The sequence below is a fragment of the Heterodontus francisci genome, chromosome 11 (genome assembly GCF_036365525.1).
Source record: "Heterodontus francisci isolate sHetFra1 chromosome 11, sHetFra1.hap1, whole genome shotgun sequence".
Lineage (NCBI taxonomy): Eukaryota > Metazoa > Chordata > Chondrichthyes > Heterodontiformes > Heterodontidae > Heterodontus > Heterodontus francisci.
This window is the reverse complement of record NC_090381.1, coordinates 89142676-89161582: the sequence shown is the minus strand read 5'-3', so window position 1 is coordinate 89161582 and position 18907 is coordinate 89142676. Positions and strand designations below refer to the sequence as shown.

At 38.3% G+C, this 18907-nt stretch overlaps 2 protein-coding genes across 12 annotated transcripts in view; one reads left to right on the top strand and one right to left on the bottom strand.

Moving 5' to 3' along the window:
• dlg1b (discs large MAGUK scaffold protein 1b) overlaps positions 1-2063 on the top strand; it is a 438658-nt gene extending 436595 nt beyond the window's left edge. For all 11 annotated transcript variants that reach the window (XM_068042457.1, XM_068042451.1, XM_068042454.1 and 8 more), the window contains one exon: positions 209-2063. In XM_068042457.1, the coding sequence (XP_067898558.1) occupies positions 209-315 (107 nt within the window). In that variant the 3' untranslated portion in view covers positions 316-2063. The remainder of the gene's footprint in view (positions 1-208) is intronic.
• Positions 2064-6762: 4699 nt separating this feature from the next.
• Positions 6763-18907, bottom strand: part of meltf (melanotransferrin) — a 79593-nt gene continuing 67448 nt past the window's right edge. Inside the window, exons 11-15 of the mRNA XM_068042449.1 lie at positions 17956-18112; positions 14743-14807; positions 12443-12630; positions 10058-10247; positions 6763-9147 (exon numbers count right to left, since the gene is read on the bottom strand). Coding sequence (XP_067898550.1) covers positions 9083-9147; positions 10058-10247; positions 12443-12630; positions 14743-14807; positions 17956-18112 — 665 coding nt within the window. The 3' untranslated portion in view covers positions 6763-9082. The remainder of the gene's footprint in view (positions 9148-10057; positions 10248-12442; positions 12631-14742; positions 14808-17955; positions 18113-18907) is intronic.

The window sequence follows — 18907 nt, the reverse complement described above, 5'->3', positions numbered from 1 at the left end:
GTAGAGACAACTTATGAAACTTTGGGTACCCTTCATCAGAATTCCATTCCAACCTTTCTCTTGTTTAAGATGCTGTGTCTTCTGAATTTTATTTCAAATTTCCAGCATGTATTTATTTTTCTTCTGCTATCGTGTGTTGGATATAATGATAAAGAATGGCACAAATCTCGGCTTGCAAAATATTAATTATTCTTTCTTTGATGGTCAGGTATTGTACAGGGAGACTTGCTGGAGGAAATTTACAACCAGGTGAAGCAGATTATTGAAGAGCAGTCGGGGCCTTACATCTGGGTTCCAACCAAGGAGAAACTGTGAAGTCTGTTCATAATAACCATCATCCATTGCTCATGATGGTCTGGACCCCCTTCTACAGGATTCACTCTTGCTCCTGCTGATCACAAATCTCTCTCTCTCTCTCTCTCTCTCTCTCTCTCTGTGTCATGAAAAGTAATTTGTCTTTCACTAGGGGACGTTCACATCTCCTGTTTGTGAAAACTGCTTGTACGTGATACCTGATAAAAATTACCACCATAGTTTTTTTTTAAATGAAGGGGAAAGGCCTGACTAACTGTTGAAGGGAGATTCTATGGTACAGTTCCTTAATGTTTAAGGGCAACAATTCTTCAGCAATTTTCAGAAAAGCTTTATATATATTTTTCTTTTAATAATAAACTGAAAGAAAGGAAAAGTAATCTTCATGTTTAGCATTGGGTTTGGAAACTAATTCTAAGCAGCTTTTTGCACGATGAACTTTGGAAGCATGGTTTGGCAGTGGAAATCCTGATGGTTTTATTGTTGTCTCCTCCTGCATTACTTGCTCAGGCCACTATTTGAGTTGTCTCTGATTTTTAATTTCTGTACTGGTTCAGTAATTCCCACTTTTGTTGAACAAGTTATAACTCATCAGCCTTTAAAGTGCAACGGATTTTTTATTCACTTTACGAATGTTCTTGACAGACCATGCTTTTATTTTTGTTTTTCCTTTTGCCAATTGAAGTGCACGATAAATAGATAAAAATGTTTATATTGAATGCTGATTAGAATGTGTACCTGTGACACTGAGAATAATTACTTTCACTCTTGTAGAGAGTCTACTTTTATGAATTTGATTATTGAGTGGGGAGAGGGGGGAAGCAAAGAGTAGCCAGTAAATATAATGACTATTTTAAATGATAACTGACGGGATTTTCAATAGGACTTTTCAAATAAGAATGATCTGGGAGGTGGAGGTGAGTATAAATAAGGACGTGGATTTGGCTGAGGAACAGAGCTGAAACCTAATCATGACTATTTGTAATGGGACATAAGATTTGAGATTTTAAGATATATAAGTAATTAACCCTCAGTAACTATGTATTTTGATATAAATGATCAACTATATTAAGCGTACTTTTAACAAATACACTATATAACTTACCAAGAATGTTTCTTTAAAATAGCTGCACATATATTTTCTTTCCTTCTAACCATCTCTCTCCATGAATATGTTTTTTTTAATTCCAAGTAGACATGAATTAGTGTTTTATCATCTTTAACCATGAGAGTTATATGGGAAATGTGGTGTTGGGGTGAAACAGTATTTTGAGAATAAATGCAAGAATTAAAACCCAAAAGAAGCCAGTTTTCCTCTCTTTTCCCCCCTACCCACCCCTGTGAATTCTGTGTGAGGTTATTCAAAGTGATGCTGTGCATGTTTTCAAAATGTTAAAAGCAATTTTAAATAAAATAATTTTTACATTTTATGTACATTTGCAAGTGGGAATTGCAAAGATGTCATATCTTCCATTGTAGTTCTCAATCAGAGGCTTCTGTGTTGAGAAAATATATTTTAGCAATTATAGGGTATGTTCTCAAATGAAACTCTTAACACTACATTTAGATTAACTGCCTGGTACCTGACCTCTGCTAGTAATTTGGAGATGACTTGTTTTATATAGGAATAATGTGCTTACAAGCAGTTCAGTACACCTGACCCTTCTGGTGCTGCAGTTTGTACAGACTCTCATCTATATCCATTCCATTGTCAAGAGGGGAACAGCTAATAAACTTTAATGTACAATTTACTTCTTTGTGATGTGTTTTCTTTTAACTTGTTCCAATTCAAAATCATCAATATGGAAAAACAAAAGCAATGAAATGTGGTGATATGGGGGTCAAGCATGGTGTTTTTCCAAGTGGCAGGTCAAAGATTCAGAGCCATAGTTTCTCATGCAGAGGTCCCCTCTCAAACCTTCATGGTGGGGCGATTCCCCAGAAGTAGAAAAACAAAAGGGTGAATTGACTCCGGTAGTAACACTGGACTAGTAACCTTACAGAGCTCAGAGAACAGCATACCTCCCCATTCTGGTCATGGATAAGTATGTGATGCAGTGGAACATAAATGAGGGAGAAAGAAAACAAAACAGTCATGAATAAAAGATTCAGGGTTCCACTAGAATAAACTTAATGCTTTGTTAATGCAGACCAATAATGTCACAGGTTCAATCCTTGAGTGTGCTGATATAAACTGGATAAGGATAGATATTCCACAGTTGGCTTCTGTTCAGAAGGTACATTTGGAAAATTCAGACAGAATCACTATTCCTGATTGCTACCCAGAAATATTTGCTGCAAAGGATAAATGTATGGATATTGACTGAGGGCAAGATTGGGTTTGGCTGTGGTGCCCCGTAGTCAAATAGTTTTTCAAAATTTGTTCGGCTCGTACTGGGTAGCTGTTGGTGTTTGCTACTCCAACATGAGTGTGTGATATAAGAAGGGTAAATTAAATGAATCTAATGCTGCCTTATCTTAAGCTATAGATGACAGTATGAATACCTGTACTGTCATCTCCTGAAGTCTGCTTGATTGGGGTGGGGGCAGCTAGAGAAGAATTTTCCAGAGTATCTTAAATTGGCCAAGGTTTTTCCTTTTTTTGCCTATCCAAGGAGTTTGCATGACTGCGGGTAAGGGGTCACAATACATGTAGATTACATGTCTAATGGAAAGACTAGATGGGCTAGTTGGTCTTTTTTTCAGATTGTGGACCTACTGCTGCCCCAGATGCGATTGGTTTTAACTGAAATTATGCATGCATAAAATATGGGCCAGTACTTTATAAGTAAACTAGAAAAAGAGAAAAAGGAGTAGCAAGATATCCTGAAAGACTAAGATGGGGTAGATAGAATGGGAGAAGACTTGGGAGTATAAATACCAGCAGAGACAAGTTAAGCCAAATGGACTGTTTCTATGCTATATTTTGCATGTAATTCTATGTAGATAATACAGCACAGATCAGGGATTGAACCTGGAACTTCTTTGGAAGCTACACATTGAACCAGTAAGGAACTTTCCTCATTTCATCAATTTTATTCTCTTATCCTCTGGTTAAACAATCCAATGACAAATGTATTATCTCTTTAGAATTATGAAGACCAGGATCTTGTTCTCGGTCAGTCCTTCTCCAGTTGGAAGCAGATATTGGTTTTGTATCTTCACTCTTTATCATTTGAGTCATGGAATCATTCTCCTTGTACCTCCTTCAATATCCTTTTTCCAACTATAATCAAAATTGCACAAAACATTCCAAATGTAGCTACACTAATGAGTTAATAACAGTTAAATATTTACGTGGAGAATTTGTCTCCTGCTCTCCTGTCGTATCTTTAGCAGAAACCACACACATGGTGTAAACGGCACAGTGGCGCAGTGGTTAGCACCACAGCCTCACAGCTCCAGCTACCCGGGTTCAATTCTGGGTACTGCCTGTGTGGAGTTTGCAAGTTCTCCCTGTGTCTACGTGGGTTTTCTCTGGGTGCTCCGGTTTCCTCCCACATGCCAAAAGATTTGCAGGTTGATGGGTAAATTGGCCATTATAAATTGCCCCTAGTATAGGTAGGTGGTAGGGAAATATAGGGACAGGTAGGGATGTGGTAGGAATATGGAATTAGTGTAGGATTAGTATAAATGGGTGGTTGATGGTCGGCACAGACTCGGTGGGCCGAAGGGCCTGTTTCAGTGCTGTATCTCTAAATAAAAAAATAAAGTTGCAGCGGGAGACTGGGAAGACTGTTGTGGAAACTACTGATCGTTGGTCTTAAGGGTACACTTTTCCCTTTAAGTCAGTTGATTGAGGGTTCAAACATCAGCATGGAATTGACATCATTTAGGCTGGCACTCCATTGTAGGTTTGGTTCCACGATTCCCCAAAATTATGACTTCCTAGTCTGTTGATGAAAGCGGGTGTACTGTTACCAATTCTTTGCATTATGAATAACTCTATTGCATTCTCCTAAGCAGACTAAGCAGGATACCAATGATAAATAAATCAAAGACAAAAAAAATTTAAGACCAATGTGTTGTGATAAATTGTGAAGCCAGTAAAGAAGGCAGGGTACAAAACCAAGGAGCTCTAACTAAGCACCATCTCATTGGATCATCAGATGTGGATGCAAGTGGATATTGACACTAGAGATAACTGGAGCAGGGAAAACACATTAAGCTTATGTAGGAATAATGCTCTTTGGCATGATTCCCAAGCAACACCTGTGTAATTTAAACAAAGGACCTCTTAAAGATGCTGAAAGGCAGGCTAGTATAAAGTGACTGAGCAATGTGAGAACTACAAACCTAGAAAAAGGCCGTTTGAAATAGAAATTGCTCCAGGATATGGTCTGTTCCAAAGTTCTCAATCACAAGCCATCATTCAATTTAACGTGGAAGTGACGGCGAGCAGAAGCTGTTCTGTGTGTTTAACTGAGAAAGCAGGAGATCTACTTTAGAGGCGGTGAGGCTTGTTCCCCTAGCTGGGAAGTCTAAAACTAGCAGTCAGCCATTCAGGGCTGAGATGAGAAATTTCTTCATTCAAAGGGTTGTGAATCTTTGAAATTCTCTAACACAGAGGGCTGTGAATGCTCAGCCTTGAATATATTCACGACAGATCAATACATTTTTGGATATCAAGAGATGTGGGGGAAATGTGGAGTTGAAGTAGATGATCAGTCATGATCATATTGAGTGGTGGCACAGGCTCGAATGGCCTACTCCTATTATGTTTTAAAAGGAAATGTGTTGATATAATTGAAATGAGCAGTAAATACTGAGGCTGATACATGTCAGATGTTTGCTAGCTTGAAAGAAAGTTTTTCAAAAAGTTGCTATTTATAGGATTTCACTCAAATTTTGTGTCACTGATTTCAGCTGCAGAACAGACTAGCCAGGATGATGCAAGCTGAGAGGGTTTCCAATGGTGTATTTCCCATTGCTGTCAGTATAACCATTTCTATGTGTTTAGCAAATGCTTAGTGGAGACTTTGAAAAGTCTATCATCAGGCCCTGAACAATGATGAGAAGTGGCTGTGGCAAAGAGCATGCATTTTGTCTTTGGCTATTAATCAGATTCTCTCGGTGAACACTACAGTTGCGAGAAAGGTCAGTCACTGTTCGCAGTTTCTACAGTCAGCTCATTTTCACTTCTCAGGGCAATAGCAGAGATGTGCATCATTCAGATAGTCATTTATCAGTATGGTTTCATTGTTCTCATTATACCTAGTCGGGAATCTATGAGTTTAAAGTATTTGATATATATCAATGAATCGAGATATTCCAATCTATTCATTTGATAACCTCAGCTATGGTTAGATAGAGGCAATTAGGAAAATGCCTTTGAGCATTGCTGAAAAATGCTGATATACCTGTGTGGACAAACATCCTATTGTTGAAGTTAAACTGATCTAGTTACCAGACCGTTGTTGCATTAGTAAATGTGCAAAGGCTATTGAATAATATATCTATGTCTGTCTTTATGCTACTTGGCAGTCAGTCTAAAGCTAACAAGAAAACTGAGCTTGTATTAATGGTTCCATTAAAAGCCAAACCTTTTGGCTTGTAAGAAGTCAGCGGCCAAACTTATGTTGAGATTATTTGTTGTTTTGACATTTCAAAGATTGTAAAGCTATAAATATACTATTTGTGCTGAATACTGTTCATTTACCTGTTCAATATTCAATAATGTCTGTTGGTTTATAGCTTGAGCCTTGGTCTGATAGAGTGTATACTCAGTTTAAAGATGACCATATCACACGATGGCAAGTAATATTTTCCATGAAGCCAGAATGCAATGAGGAGAGTTCTGTTTTATCCCAGGTCTTCCAACACTTACCTAGATATTGGTTAAAGTATGGTTCATAAGGGAGTGAGGTCCACTTACAGGAGTGACCATTGATACTGAACTCGTTGTAAATCTAATATGATACTCTTTATATTAAAAAAAAAACATATCAGAGGGCACATTGCAGAGGGATGCACTTAGCCTACATCATCCCACCATGTCTACTCCATTAGTTGATGTAAAACTAATTTAGTAAAACTAATTGTTCGAAAAGAAAAATCATGCACCTTTGAATATTTTAAAGTATTTATTAAAAGTGCTTCTACAGGCCAGGGCTGCCATTGTTGCCCTTTTTTGCAATATGTTCTAGTAAAAATGACATCACTGGGCTTGCTAGCAGTACTGTACAATTTACCACGAAATATTAACTTGTAAATAAAAAGGATATTATTGTTTACAAACTAACATTCTCTGGAAGGTTTGTCATACTTTGGCATAGCCATAGTACATGCTGGCCGTAATGTTAACCTTGCAGCTGGTTAATGATCTACGGTGCTTGGTGACCTGAAGAGTGAATTGGTGGGAAATAAATATCTTCAAAATTCTTGCAGCCACAGAAAGGTTAGTGCTAATGCTAGGAATATTATTTTTGTTATTAGGTTTACTAAGCACATCGATCGAACTGAATCACCAGTGTCCGTGGTAAAAATTTTGGGGCCCGTGACTGGTAATTTCAGGGTTGAGAAATTTCCTATTGACTTCTTTCAACCTGTCAGTTTTTTAAAAAAATAATCGCTGCTGTCCGTTCCAGAGCTGATGTGTTTAGAGTAGGACCAGCGCTTCCAATTCGGACAACTTCGGGCTTTTCCAGCGGGTTCCTTTTTTTTTTAAAAGCCCGGCAGGAAAACTCGAACTTGTCCAAATTGGAAATACTGGTCCTGCTCTAAACACGTGTCAGCTGTGAAACTGACAGCTGTGATTTTTTTTAAAACTGACCAATCTCAAAGCTGAGAGTTGCCACTTGCTGCAACTATCACAGAGAGGGGGAAGGGGAGGGAGGGAGTGGGGCAGAGAGGGAGGGGGAGACAGCGACACAGAGACAGACGCAGTGAGACAGCGATCGTGATCACTCCCGACAATAGACATCTATCCCTAATACTCCGCATTGCTACAAGTGTGAGCAAACATTGACTACTTGTGCAAGCAAAAAAAATGCTAGGTGTCTCGCTAAATCAGTGTCCAACATAGTGACCAGAAAGTCAATAAATTAACCTCATTCAAAGCTTCTTCACAAAAATGCACCTTTGTTGTTGTTTTGATGAATAGTAAGATAAATTTTTAATGCCTTTATCTTTCTGAAATTGTCTCACCAGCCCCCCTATGTAAGACAAAAATTGTAATGTGGCCCCCCACGCGAAAAGCATCCAAGTAGTACAAATCCGGCATATGCACCAAAATAGCATCCTGTACCTGCATCAAACTAATCATACAGTACATATTAAAGAGCAAAGCTCCCTCTACATTGTTCTAGCAATACGCCCTAGCCCAACCTCTGAAGAGAAGCCCTGGATGCACTAGTCACTTGCTATCCCAAGCATTCTTGTAGACACTTTGAGCAAGCTGCCAACTTAGACCCAATTTATAAGCAGTTTTGTACTTTGGATTCATGTCCATATTTAGTTTGTCCAAGCTCATTTTACTAGGATCTTACATCTTGAAGAGACTGGATTGAAAGCCAAGTATCAGATCTAAATTACATATCTAATCCTTTTCTTTTATTCAAAATGCCACAGGAAAGAAGGAAATTGATTACTTTTCCCAAGTGATCTCCAACTTTTCCTCATCTACTTATGACTAGGGTGTCAAAGATGAACTTTCAGTTCGTTTGGAAACCAAGAGCTTTAAATAGAAAAGCTAGAAATTGTGCTTTATAGGATATTACAGCACTGAAGGAGCCCATTGCTTCTGTGCTGGCTTTCTCTTAATCCTGTCTTTTTGCCCTTTTTCATTACCTTCCAAATTTTTCTTCTTTCATTTTTCAGGAATGCCACAAGCCATGCCCTCTGTTACCCGCATTGACTCTTTTCCATTCCATTTCTACTTTCTATCACAGCTGAAGTTTTCTCCTCCAAAAAAATTAATGAATAGCATCTTGGGAATATTTACTAAAGTTTCTGCAAAGAAAAAACAGGTTTGCAGGAACTTTGCATCTAACTTATAAATGTTATTGAGCAGAAGCTGACATAAAGTATGACTGCTGGGAGAACAATTATACTTAGAAGATATGATACTGTTGTGTAACAGCAATTGCATACACACTGATATGGCTATTGCCTTTAGAGATGGTATGCTGCACAGGATAAGTAACAGATAATTATTTATGTTCTGGCACATTCGCCTAAGCAGAAGTGTTTGAAACAGGTACTACTGAAAATGCTGTATAGGCGATCCCTATATTGTAAAGCATTCTGCATAAATCATTTTGTGGTATAAGTTGTTCCATTATATGCAAACAGTATCAACTAAGTATTTCTACAGCAGTATTTATACCAGTAAATAATATGCAATGTACACACACTGATGTAGCATCTGCTTTTACAGAAATACTGCTAAGTAACAAGAACTGAATGCAACTAATAAATTACTGCACGCAATGACCTCCTCTAAACAGTCATGATCAACCCCAAATCATTTTTCTACCACTTGCACAAATAACATGTTTAAATCTACAAATTACTCATCAATCAGCTGCTTTGTGCTTTGCTCTGAGCTGTCGTGACATTACCGAGCTCAGGAAAACTAACTGTCCTTTATTCTTTTAATGTGTCTATTGTTGCAGCTCGGTAGCTGTTTAAATCGTGAACTCGTTCTGTCTGATGCAGTGTTTTTGCTTTTGTTTCAGTTCCTCTCCTCGAGTAGTTCGGTTCAACAAGGATGAATTGCCCGCAAATCTCGGATTTGAAACGGGTCATGTGGCAGATCACGGACAGGAGATTACATGAAGAAACTGTGTAGCATTAAAATGAGCAGACACAACGATGACATCCCAGATGGAATCACTGGAAGAAAGATAGGTAATCTGAGAGAAATACATCAGTAATCTATCTGTATAAAAATGAAAATTCATTATAGCATCTCATAGCTTTGTCAATGTCACAAAGCTCTTCACATAATGAATTATATTTTGGAATCTTGTGAATTTTATGTAAAAAAAAAAGGAAGAAGCAGGTTAGCAGCTGTGGAACTAAAAAATAACAATATTTTTAATCCTGTCAGTATTATTTAGCATTCACATTTAGTGCTGTCTGCACAATATTAACACATACCTTAACCTAATTAGTTTTTTTAATGAAGGCTATAAATATGCCAATTAAATTAAAATGCATTTTTGGGATTGTGAATATTTTAAAAAGTGTAAGTTGGCCACTAATGACATGCTAACCAGAATGAACTGTACTTTGTAAATGAAGGTAAACTGGGCTTCCCCCAGTGGTAAAGGGGGTGCAACTGAGACATGTGGGGCCAGAAATCCTAGATTTCATTCTTAGTTTATGTTAACTTTCTTAAATCATCCAAAGTAATAGGACTACAATTGGGTTCAGCCTTCCTAAGCTCGAGAGGCGGGCAAGAAATAGCCGGGGTTCCTATTCCTGATAGCTATCCAGCCCCCAAAGTCTGCTTGTGTGAACATTGGACAGGCCAGAAATAACTGTGATGGCTCCCCATTGTCATTGACTGGACTCGCAAGTGAACAAGGTTCACTTAAGTGATGTGTGCAAGTGTCCAGCACTTGTGGAACCATGAAGTACCGCAGGGTGCCCAGGACCGGTGGAACTGTAATCCAATATGACTCTATTCCTTCAGGAGAGTCGATAAGAAAAGAAAACTGATGGACAAAAACGATAAGTAAAGCACTGAAATACAGCATCGAAATATGGAAATATAGAAGCTGACAGGTGTGTAACTCACTTGCGCCAGAACATTCAATCCTTTTAATTGCCTCCAGATAGTTTTTTCCAAGCCAATCTTCGTAAGTAGTTTTCTCCCCAACTGATATGATTCTAACGGTAGAATCTTTAAAGAGCAGATCACTTCCACCATAGGCCGATGAATTAAACATTTTAAAGTCATTGGGATTACTATTGTACCCAAAGAAATCCTAGAAGAAAAGATGTTAATTTATACAGCAACTGAAATTGTTTTACATACAACAGGTTACTTTGAAGTGACTGTCATGCAGCCAAGCAATGGCACCTATTCGATACACAGCAGACGAGATACCACCAAAAGATATCAATCTGTTTTTGGTGGTATTTGAATAAAGAATGTTGGCCGGAACACAAAGGGGGCTCCCTATTTTCCTTTGAATAGTACCATGGAATCTTTAATGTCCACCTAAGCCATTGAAACAAGCAGGTAGAGTTTATCATCCAACCTGAATAGCAGCACCTCTGACAATGCAGCACTGTTCTCAGTACTTCATTGTAAGATTAGCTCAGATAACGTACTTAAATCTTGAATTCTGACTCAAAGGTGAACTGACTAGACAGAAGAAATCAGTAATGGAAGAGTTAACATCACATTGTAAGCTGTAATTAAAATAATAGTGCCTTGCCCTTTAACTATATTGATCCAAAGAGTTTCTACAATATCAGAAGTTTACCCATGAGAAATGTGCTGTAAACACAAGGGTTGATTTGTGATATTGTGCTCCCAAAGGGGAGGCCCACTTGAAAGAACCATGGTCAGAGATAGCCCTACAACACTGCAACCCTGATCCTTTGGCCTGTGTCTCTATCAAGTACAGTTCCCTACTGAATGTGCAAAATCTATTACTCATTCTCGACAGATTTGATTTTTATTCTACCAAAATCAGAGTTTTCACATTTACTGGTGACCACTGCCCTCTGCTCTTCAACCCAACATTTACATTTTGTTTTACATTCACCTTATAGATTTTAAAAAATCATTTTGTACAACACCCTCTTCGTTCTCCTCCACCACCCCCCAATAAAAATGTGGATGAGTTCCAATAACTTTTATTCTACATGTGCTTCAGTATGTTATATTAGAATCTCAAAATGATATCTTATGCCTTCTGAAGTTGCCAATGTAGGTATGGAAGAGGAAGGGACCAAGGATAGATCCTTGGGAACTCCAAATATAACCGTGTGGAAAGAGAAAAGAAGCGATTGCTGGAGATGCATTAGCTATACTTGGATAGGTAGAATTGGAACCATGGAAGGACAGCACCGTGGAGCTAGATGATAGAAGAGTCATTGGAAAAGGATGACTACTAAGTCAACTGTGTCACTGTAGAAAAGTCAAGGACGGTGAGGAAGGATAATGCACCATGCTCACGGTTAAAAAGGATACTAATCGTGCTTTGACCGTTCGAGTGCTGGGAGAAGGTTAGAAACCAGATTGCAGTTATTCAAAGGGGGAGAGTTTCAGGAAGATTGAACATGGAGCTGGACATATTCAAGGATTCAAGAGAGGAAAGGCAGGTTGTAATATGTCAGCGGTTATAGACGATGGACATATACATGATGGGATTTTGAGAAAGGGGTGATGATGGCAGTTTTGAAAGGCAACTGTTGTTAATATCTGCTAACATGGAGGCCAGGAAGGAGAGTTAATTCATCAACAATTGAGTAGGAAAGGGACAAGGATGAAGAAGTTATTGGGCTTATGGATAAAGATGAGCTGGCAGAGATGGGGTGAATCTCCAGTAAGACGGAGATTCAGGACTGGAATAGGTGGTGCAAGGTTGGGAACTCGGGGACAGCAGAGGTGAGAGAGCTGCACAGATTATATCAATCTTGGAGACAACAAAATACAAACTCCTCACAGTTTGTAAAAGCAAAATACTGCGGATGCTGGAAATCTGAAATAAAAACAAGAAATGCTGGATTCACTCAGCAGGTCTGGCAGCATCTGTGAAAAGAGAAGCAGAGTTAACGTTTCGGGTCAGTGACCCTTCTTCGGAACTGACAAATATTAGAAAAGTCACAGGTTATAACCCCCCACCTCACTTGCTTATAACCTGTGATTTTTCTAATATTTGTCAGTTCCGAAGGGTCACTGACCCGAAACGTTAACTCTGCTTCTCTTTTCACAGATGTTGCCAGACCTGCTTAGTGGTTCCAGCATTTCTTGTTTTTATTTCCTCACAGTTTGTGTTTGAGTTAAAAGTAGAGAGGGATTTAAAGAGATGATTAATCTACAGTTGGTGAGATGGCACCCAAAAGTCAAATTGTTTGATCTTCCGCTTTTAGTCAGATATTTATTTTGATAGTTCTTTTACTGCTTAAAAATACAACTGAAGTACAGATAAGTGCTTGAAATACTTACCTGTGCTTTATCAAGCAAACCAAAGACAACTGTGGTGGATGTGGAAGGATCGACCATCACTGCATGAGATGGAACCTTAGCCAAATTACACTCTTTGAACTGATTCACTTCTGCCCGTGCACCATTCAGGCACAGTAGTTGATAATCACTGGATTTTAGATTCATAGCCCAAGGTTCCTGGTTTTTTCCTAATGGAAAAAAAAATCACATTAATATATTTATGAAGTTTGACTATCTTGTCCAGCTCAACAAGTACAATTTAAAAACAATATGTTATCCCAGGTCAGAGTGTATAGATAAAAGGAATATATGGATTTCCAGATGTTTGATGTGGCGTACACAAATGTTTTGTTCTAAAAATTAAGGCACTTGGTAGTAAAAACAATGTAACTGCCTGGTTTGGGGAGTTGTTAAGGAACTGAAAGCAAAGAGTTGGACTAAATATTTTTGGCTTGGCAGGATGTGGGTACTGGGGTATGCCCCAGGGTAAAGGGCAAACTGTGAGCAAGAATGTAGAAAATTAGAGATTAGTGGACTGGGCAGATAGGTTGATAGATTAATTTCAAAGCAGAGAAATATGAAGTAGTATGTTTTGAAAAAAAGAACCGTGAGCAGTCAAAAAATGATGGGAATGGTTACAAATGCATTATTTAATATATGTAGAGAATTTTAGAACACATTTTCTAGCCAGCAACAGGAATGGAAACACAATCCATTTTAGCTTTTAGAAGGGGAATGGATAAATATTTGAAGAAGTAAGATTTAAAAAGGGATTGGAGAAAGGGTCAGGGAAGGGGACTAAAGGAATAGCACTTTGAGAGCCAGCATAGGCACATTTAGCCAAATGTTATAAAGGTCTGTAATTCTAAGAAAATATGCAACAGCAGTTTGTGTAGGTGGGGAGGGAGTCACCATATTATAAGAAGCACAAAATGACACTAAAAATGATGTAGCAAAATGCTGACTGATATTAGATATCAGAGTTACAAGGAGAGACGATAGAAGCTGAGCTTGTTTACAGTACAGAAAACTGCGAGGCAATATTGTTGAGGTAATGGCCCAGATTTTGCGTTAAAAATAACACTGAGATTGTCAGTGCTCACCGTTATTAAGGAATAAATTGCACAGCAACCCTGGAGTCCACAAGTGCACAGTTAGACACAGAAATCTGGATGTTGCTGTCCGACTTTCCCTGCTCCTCCACAAGCTTCGCTACACCAGTACCTCAGTGTGACAGCCATGTAAGGTTGTGAATTTACTGCGCTTACCCACTGGTTACCCATTATACATGTCAGAAAAAGTTACATTTGGTACATTCAAGGTGTAAGAGAATTTTTAATGGTATGATGAATCTTAATTACTGCCAAACAATCCTCTGGCATGGAAAATTTAATTTTACAAGTGTGGAGTCTCATTCCCTCAGAATTTATTGTTGGAGATTTCTTTAGAAAAAATCTAACTTTTCTGTCTTTTATCTTTCTCTTTCAATCCTGTCTTTCTTTCCCCCTCTATTGCTTTCTGTATATGATATTATAATGAATTAAATATGCTAATTTGTACTTCCTCATTAGACTCTGCATGCCTGAGAAAGGATTCTTCAATCTGATTGGTTGAAGAGACATGCCATTGCTTACTCTGCTCTCACATGTCTTGTAAAGGGAGCAAGACTTGAAATGATCTCTATTAACTAAGTTGCTGCTCAAAAACCCACGAAAAGTCTGTAGGCAGCTGTCAGTGTGATGCACAGCAAACAATGTTCCTTGGCAGCTGACCACAAAATACGGGCCGCTAAACATTGCTAAGGGTATTGATGCGATGAATCCTGAGAACTGTTTACTATAGTCCTCAATAATGACAATGAAGGGGCATGGAATGAAGCTCAGAAGAGGCAACTGATAATGACATGAGAAATTTTAAGATGGAGTTGACAGGCATTTGGTGATGAGATTAGTTAAGGGATATAAATTGATAGTGAACTGCGTATTCAGTTTTTGAACTTTGGAGCTGGATAGATGGTATTTCCTGGTTCTACGCATTACCACATTCCTATGACCAGGACAATGAGAAAGGAGAAAAATGGACAATGGTGAGGAGAGAAATAAAAAGATACATTGGAAAGAAAAATGGGCAGGAAGATTGTTGAGAGAATGGAATGGAAAATGATAAGATATGAAGAGGAGAAATATGTAGGGCAAGTGTGGGAGAAAAGTGGGTAGAATTGCAGTTGAAAGGAAACTAGATAGAGGGTTTGAGATAGCATGGAAGATGAAGAAACAGGCAGAAGAGCCAACTAGACTTACCATCAGTGTTGGCAAAAACTGTTGTGTGTTTAACAAATGCTACATCTCCCACTTCTGCAAGGCACCTATTGATTTTAAAGAAAATAAGTTATTCATTTCTACAACATACAAAAATTATGCCGGTACAATAGTGCAATATGCTGATGCAATAACATGCTATTGTATAAAGTTTCAAAACATCAATTCTCCCTTGTAATCCTGTATGCAATGAGTTCCCAATTTCTGAGTCTGTGCTTAAAAATTCAGTTCAGTTAAATGCAGCTGTTTCATTCTCCTTATTTTGTGCTTTTACCAACTCTACCAATGACACATTTATTAGCCATGTAAAGTACCTTATGCAGGGGGCTACGCTGTACAATTAGATTTTGCAGTCAGCAGCAAAGCAATGGCACTCATCACTGACCTTGAAGAAAAGTGCCACAAAGATCTAGCGATCCCTGTGGCATGGATTTCATCTTTCCCAATGACAGTTTAAATCTAACGCCAAGTCAAGAGGATTTTCAAACATGCAGCAGCCAATCACATTAAAGTATTCTCCCAGACAGCAAACCAGACATTTAAAAAAAATTGAATCCCTTCACTTTTAACTTAAATTCTCAGATAGCAAAATAAATTATTATGATTAGATTAAGATAGAAGGTAATATATTAAACTTTTTTAAAAATTAAAATATGGATTTTTTTTATCATAATGGAGAAATTGACATTTCAATAATTAGCTTTTCAGGTTCAGTGAGGATGTTTAGCAGTAATTATGAACTTAGTATGTTAAAACCCAGTTTTGTTTTATCATGCTTCTGTAAAGTGCCTTGGGACTTTTTATTATGTTTAATGGCTATATAAATATAAATAGTCATTGTTGTTACACCTCATTCAACAAGATGTAACTTTTTCAAGGGTTTTTACAGCGAGACTATACAAAAGTGGAATTTTTTGTCAATTCACTAATTGCTTAAGGATTGCAGTCTGGTGGACCTCAACAGTGCACCCTCTGGAGGAGCACAGAATCACTGATAGCATACCAGAAATATTAAAGTTATCAGGAAAAATTGCACAGGTTAGGGTTTTTTCTTTAGAAAAGAGGAGACATAGAAGGGACCTGATAGAGGTCTCTAAAATTATGAATGGGTTGGATTAGGTAGATATGGAAAAAAATGTTTCCACTTGTACGAGAATCCAAAACTAGGGGCGATAAATATAAGATTCATTAAATCCAATAGGGAAATAAGGAGAAACTTCTTTGGTCAGAGAGTGGTTAGAATGTGGAGTTCGCTACTACGAGAAGTGGTTGAGGCAAACAGCTTACATGTTTTCAAAAAGAAATTAGACAAGTACATGAGAGAAAAGGGATATGCTGCAAGGCTGAGATGAGGTAGATGGAATAGGAGGATACGTATGTGGAGTATAAACAGCAGCACAGACTGGTTGGGCCAAATGGCCTGTTTCTGTGCTGTATATTATATGTATGTAATTTGGATTTCAGCATTATTCTGTGCATGTGCGAAAATCCGAAGTTGCAGTCAGTTTCATTGGAATAATGAAGTTGAATGCTGATAGTTTCACTGTCATTATCACCCAAAATCCGGGCCAAGATGTCACTTAATAGAATCTATGATTCAGCTGTAAATGAATGCAGTAAATGCTGCATAATTTTGTAGGTGCCTTATTATCACCCCTTCCAATTCTGTTCCTGTAAATTATAACAACATTTCTGTTTCCCCCACCACAGTAATCATTAAGCCATCCTTTACAACATGTAAACCTTTTGTTAAACCAATGAATGCTAAGATTTTATTGTTTTAATGAACAGTATTTTATAGCCTCAGGTGCTGACTGAGCTATATCATATCATGCAGTATAAAGTAGTTGTCTTGTACAGCCATAAATTCTTGAGCTATCACCTTTGGCTCTGAACTGTGATCAAATTTGCATTTAACTAACTGCAGATAAATTTCTACCTCACTTTCGCACTGCAGCACTGCCAAATCTTAGCTGTCTCATTCACTACCTGGATTAACCATCATGCAGTGAGATGAGCAAAATATTCATCTAAATATTACGTGAAAAAGCATAAATATCATTTTGCAGTAGCATGCTCTTTAATTTCTCTGTAACTGAAACTCTCCCTGAGCTACTTTATTACTCTGGTAAAGATCATCTCCCTCCCATCCTAAGTCACTCAGTTCCTTGACATATTGATCTGTGTTTATTTAAAAAAAAGTTGCTTCCTATATTCCTTCTCTCCCAACATACACTGCAGAGATGCTGACAAACAGGAGAGTGAATAACATAAATATTAAATGAATGTTTTATAATCAATTCAGTATATTACACCCTCTCTACCATAAAAGAATTTCTTTAAATTATCAATTATGCTAGATTGCTATTTTTGTTCTCAGTAGAATCTCTTTCTAGCAAATCTGCAATGAACTTCTGCCCTGGTCTTCTGCCCCCGCTGAAGTCAGGACAGATGTTGAGATCTTAGTGAGATGAAAATGATAAGACCAAGGTTATTGGTCCTGTGTTTGTATTAACAAAGTTCAAGTTGTGTCAATGATTTCAACAAAAGCAATCTGGGAAGGAACTAGGAACTTTTAACCCTTTAGATTGCTTTTACACTCTGAGAAACTATTCTGCATCTTTCGTTTGTAATTCCTAACCTTATTCTAATGATTTTCCCTATTTCTTTGGGCGCCATGCATAATTTTGTGGTTAAAGAGGCAGGTTGAAGATCATCTTACAGGGCCTTGCCAGAGACACACTGTAGTTTACTATTACACAGTGCGTGAGAGTGACACAGGTTGCTGTAATTTCACCTTCCAATTATCCCCCATTGGCAAGAGATCTCGGGGTTGATTTTTCAATTGTCACCTGGGTGTAAAACTGTCCATTGCAGTTCAGCCTCTCGTTATAAAAACAGCCCAATTTTCATATTCATTGATTTCAATAGAAATGAAAAGCAGGTGGCTGATCCAGAAAACAAGTTTTCTACCTGGATGGCAAGTTTAAAAATCTACCCCCTAGATTCCAAGAAACCCTGTGTGGAATGACCCAACTGCATGCACATCCTCCCACCCATATCACAGAATTGATATGCCAATGGGCCCCAAGAGGTGACTTTTGCTCCTTCAGTTTGCAGTGCCACTGTAAACTCTTGAATTGTAATAGACTCAGACCCCGCTATCATTCAACGTACTTTATTCTATCAGATTACCTGAATGCTCCTGTATAGCCACTGTATCGTTCCTCTGCACTGAAGACGCACTTTGACTTCCCTTTGGCATCTCCAATGCACAATTCACAAAGACTTGATGGATCACCCGGCTGATTGGCACCTGGCACACAGCTTGCAGAAAAAAACTCACTGACCGCTGTACAGGGGAGACAATGAAATTGTCAACCATCTCCATATTTGTTACAGTAACTCATGTTACTGCATATATTAATTTAAAGATCATTCCTCCAGTGGCAAAGGCTGGTGTGCATGTTTGGACTACTGTCATTTTGATTAGTTCTGCAGCGCTTAGATGCACCTACGTGCAGATTAAGTCAGAGCAGCACTTAATGCATCAGTATTGCTATGATTCCTACAGCTTAGGATGCAGGTCATTTTTTAAGTTGTACAATAAAACTGAGATATTATTTGTACATTAGCAGGAATAAGTTAATTTTAGTGTATGTGGGGAGAAGAAAGGATTACAATTTTAAGGACTGATTGACTCTATTGTTTCATGACAAAGATGTAGACATAGAGTCATCGAGAGATACAGCACTGAAACAGACCCTTCGGCCCACCAAGTCTGTGCGGACCAACAACCACCCATTTATACTAATCCTACATTAATCCCATATTCCCTACCACATCCCCACCTTCCCTCAATTCTCCTACTACTACTCTAGGGGCAATTTACAATGGCCAATTTACCTATCAACGTGCAAGTCTTTGGCTGTGGGAGGAAACCGGAGCACCCGGCGGAAACCCACGCAGTCACAAGGAGAACTTGCAAACTCCGCACAGGCAGTACCCAGAACTGAACCCGGGTCACTGTGAGGCTTCGGTGCTAACCACTGCGCCACTGTGCCGCCCATACCACTCCATATATGCAGGAAAAGCAACTTTTAATTGCCAATCTCAGCATGATTTAAACCATTATTTAATTTATTTT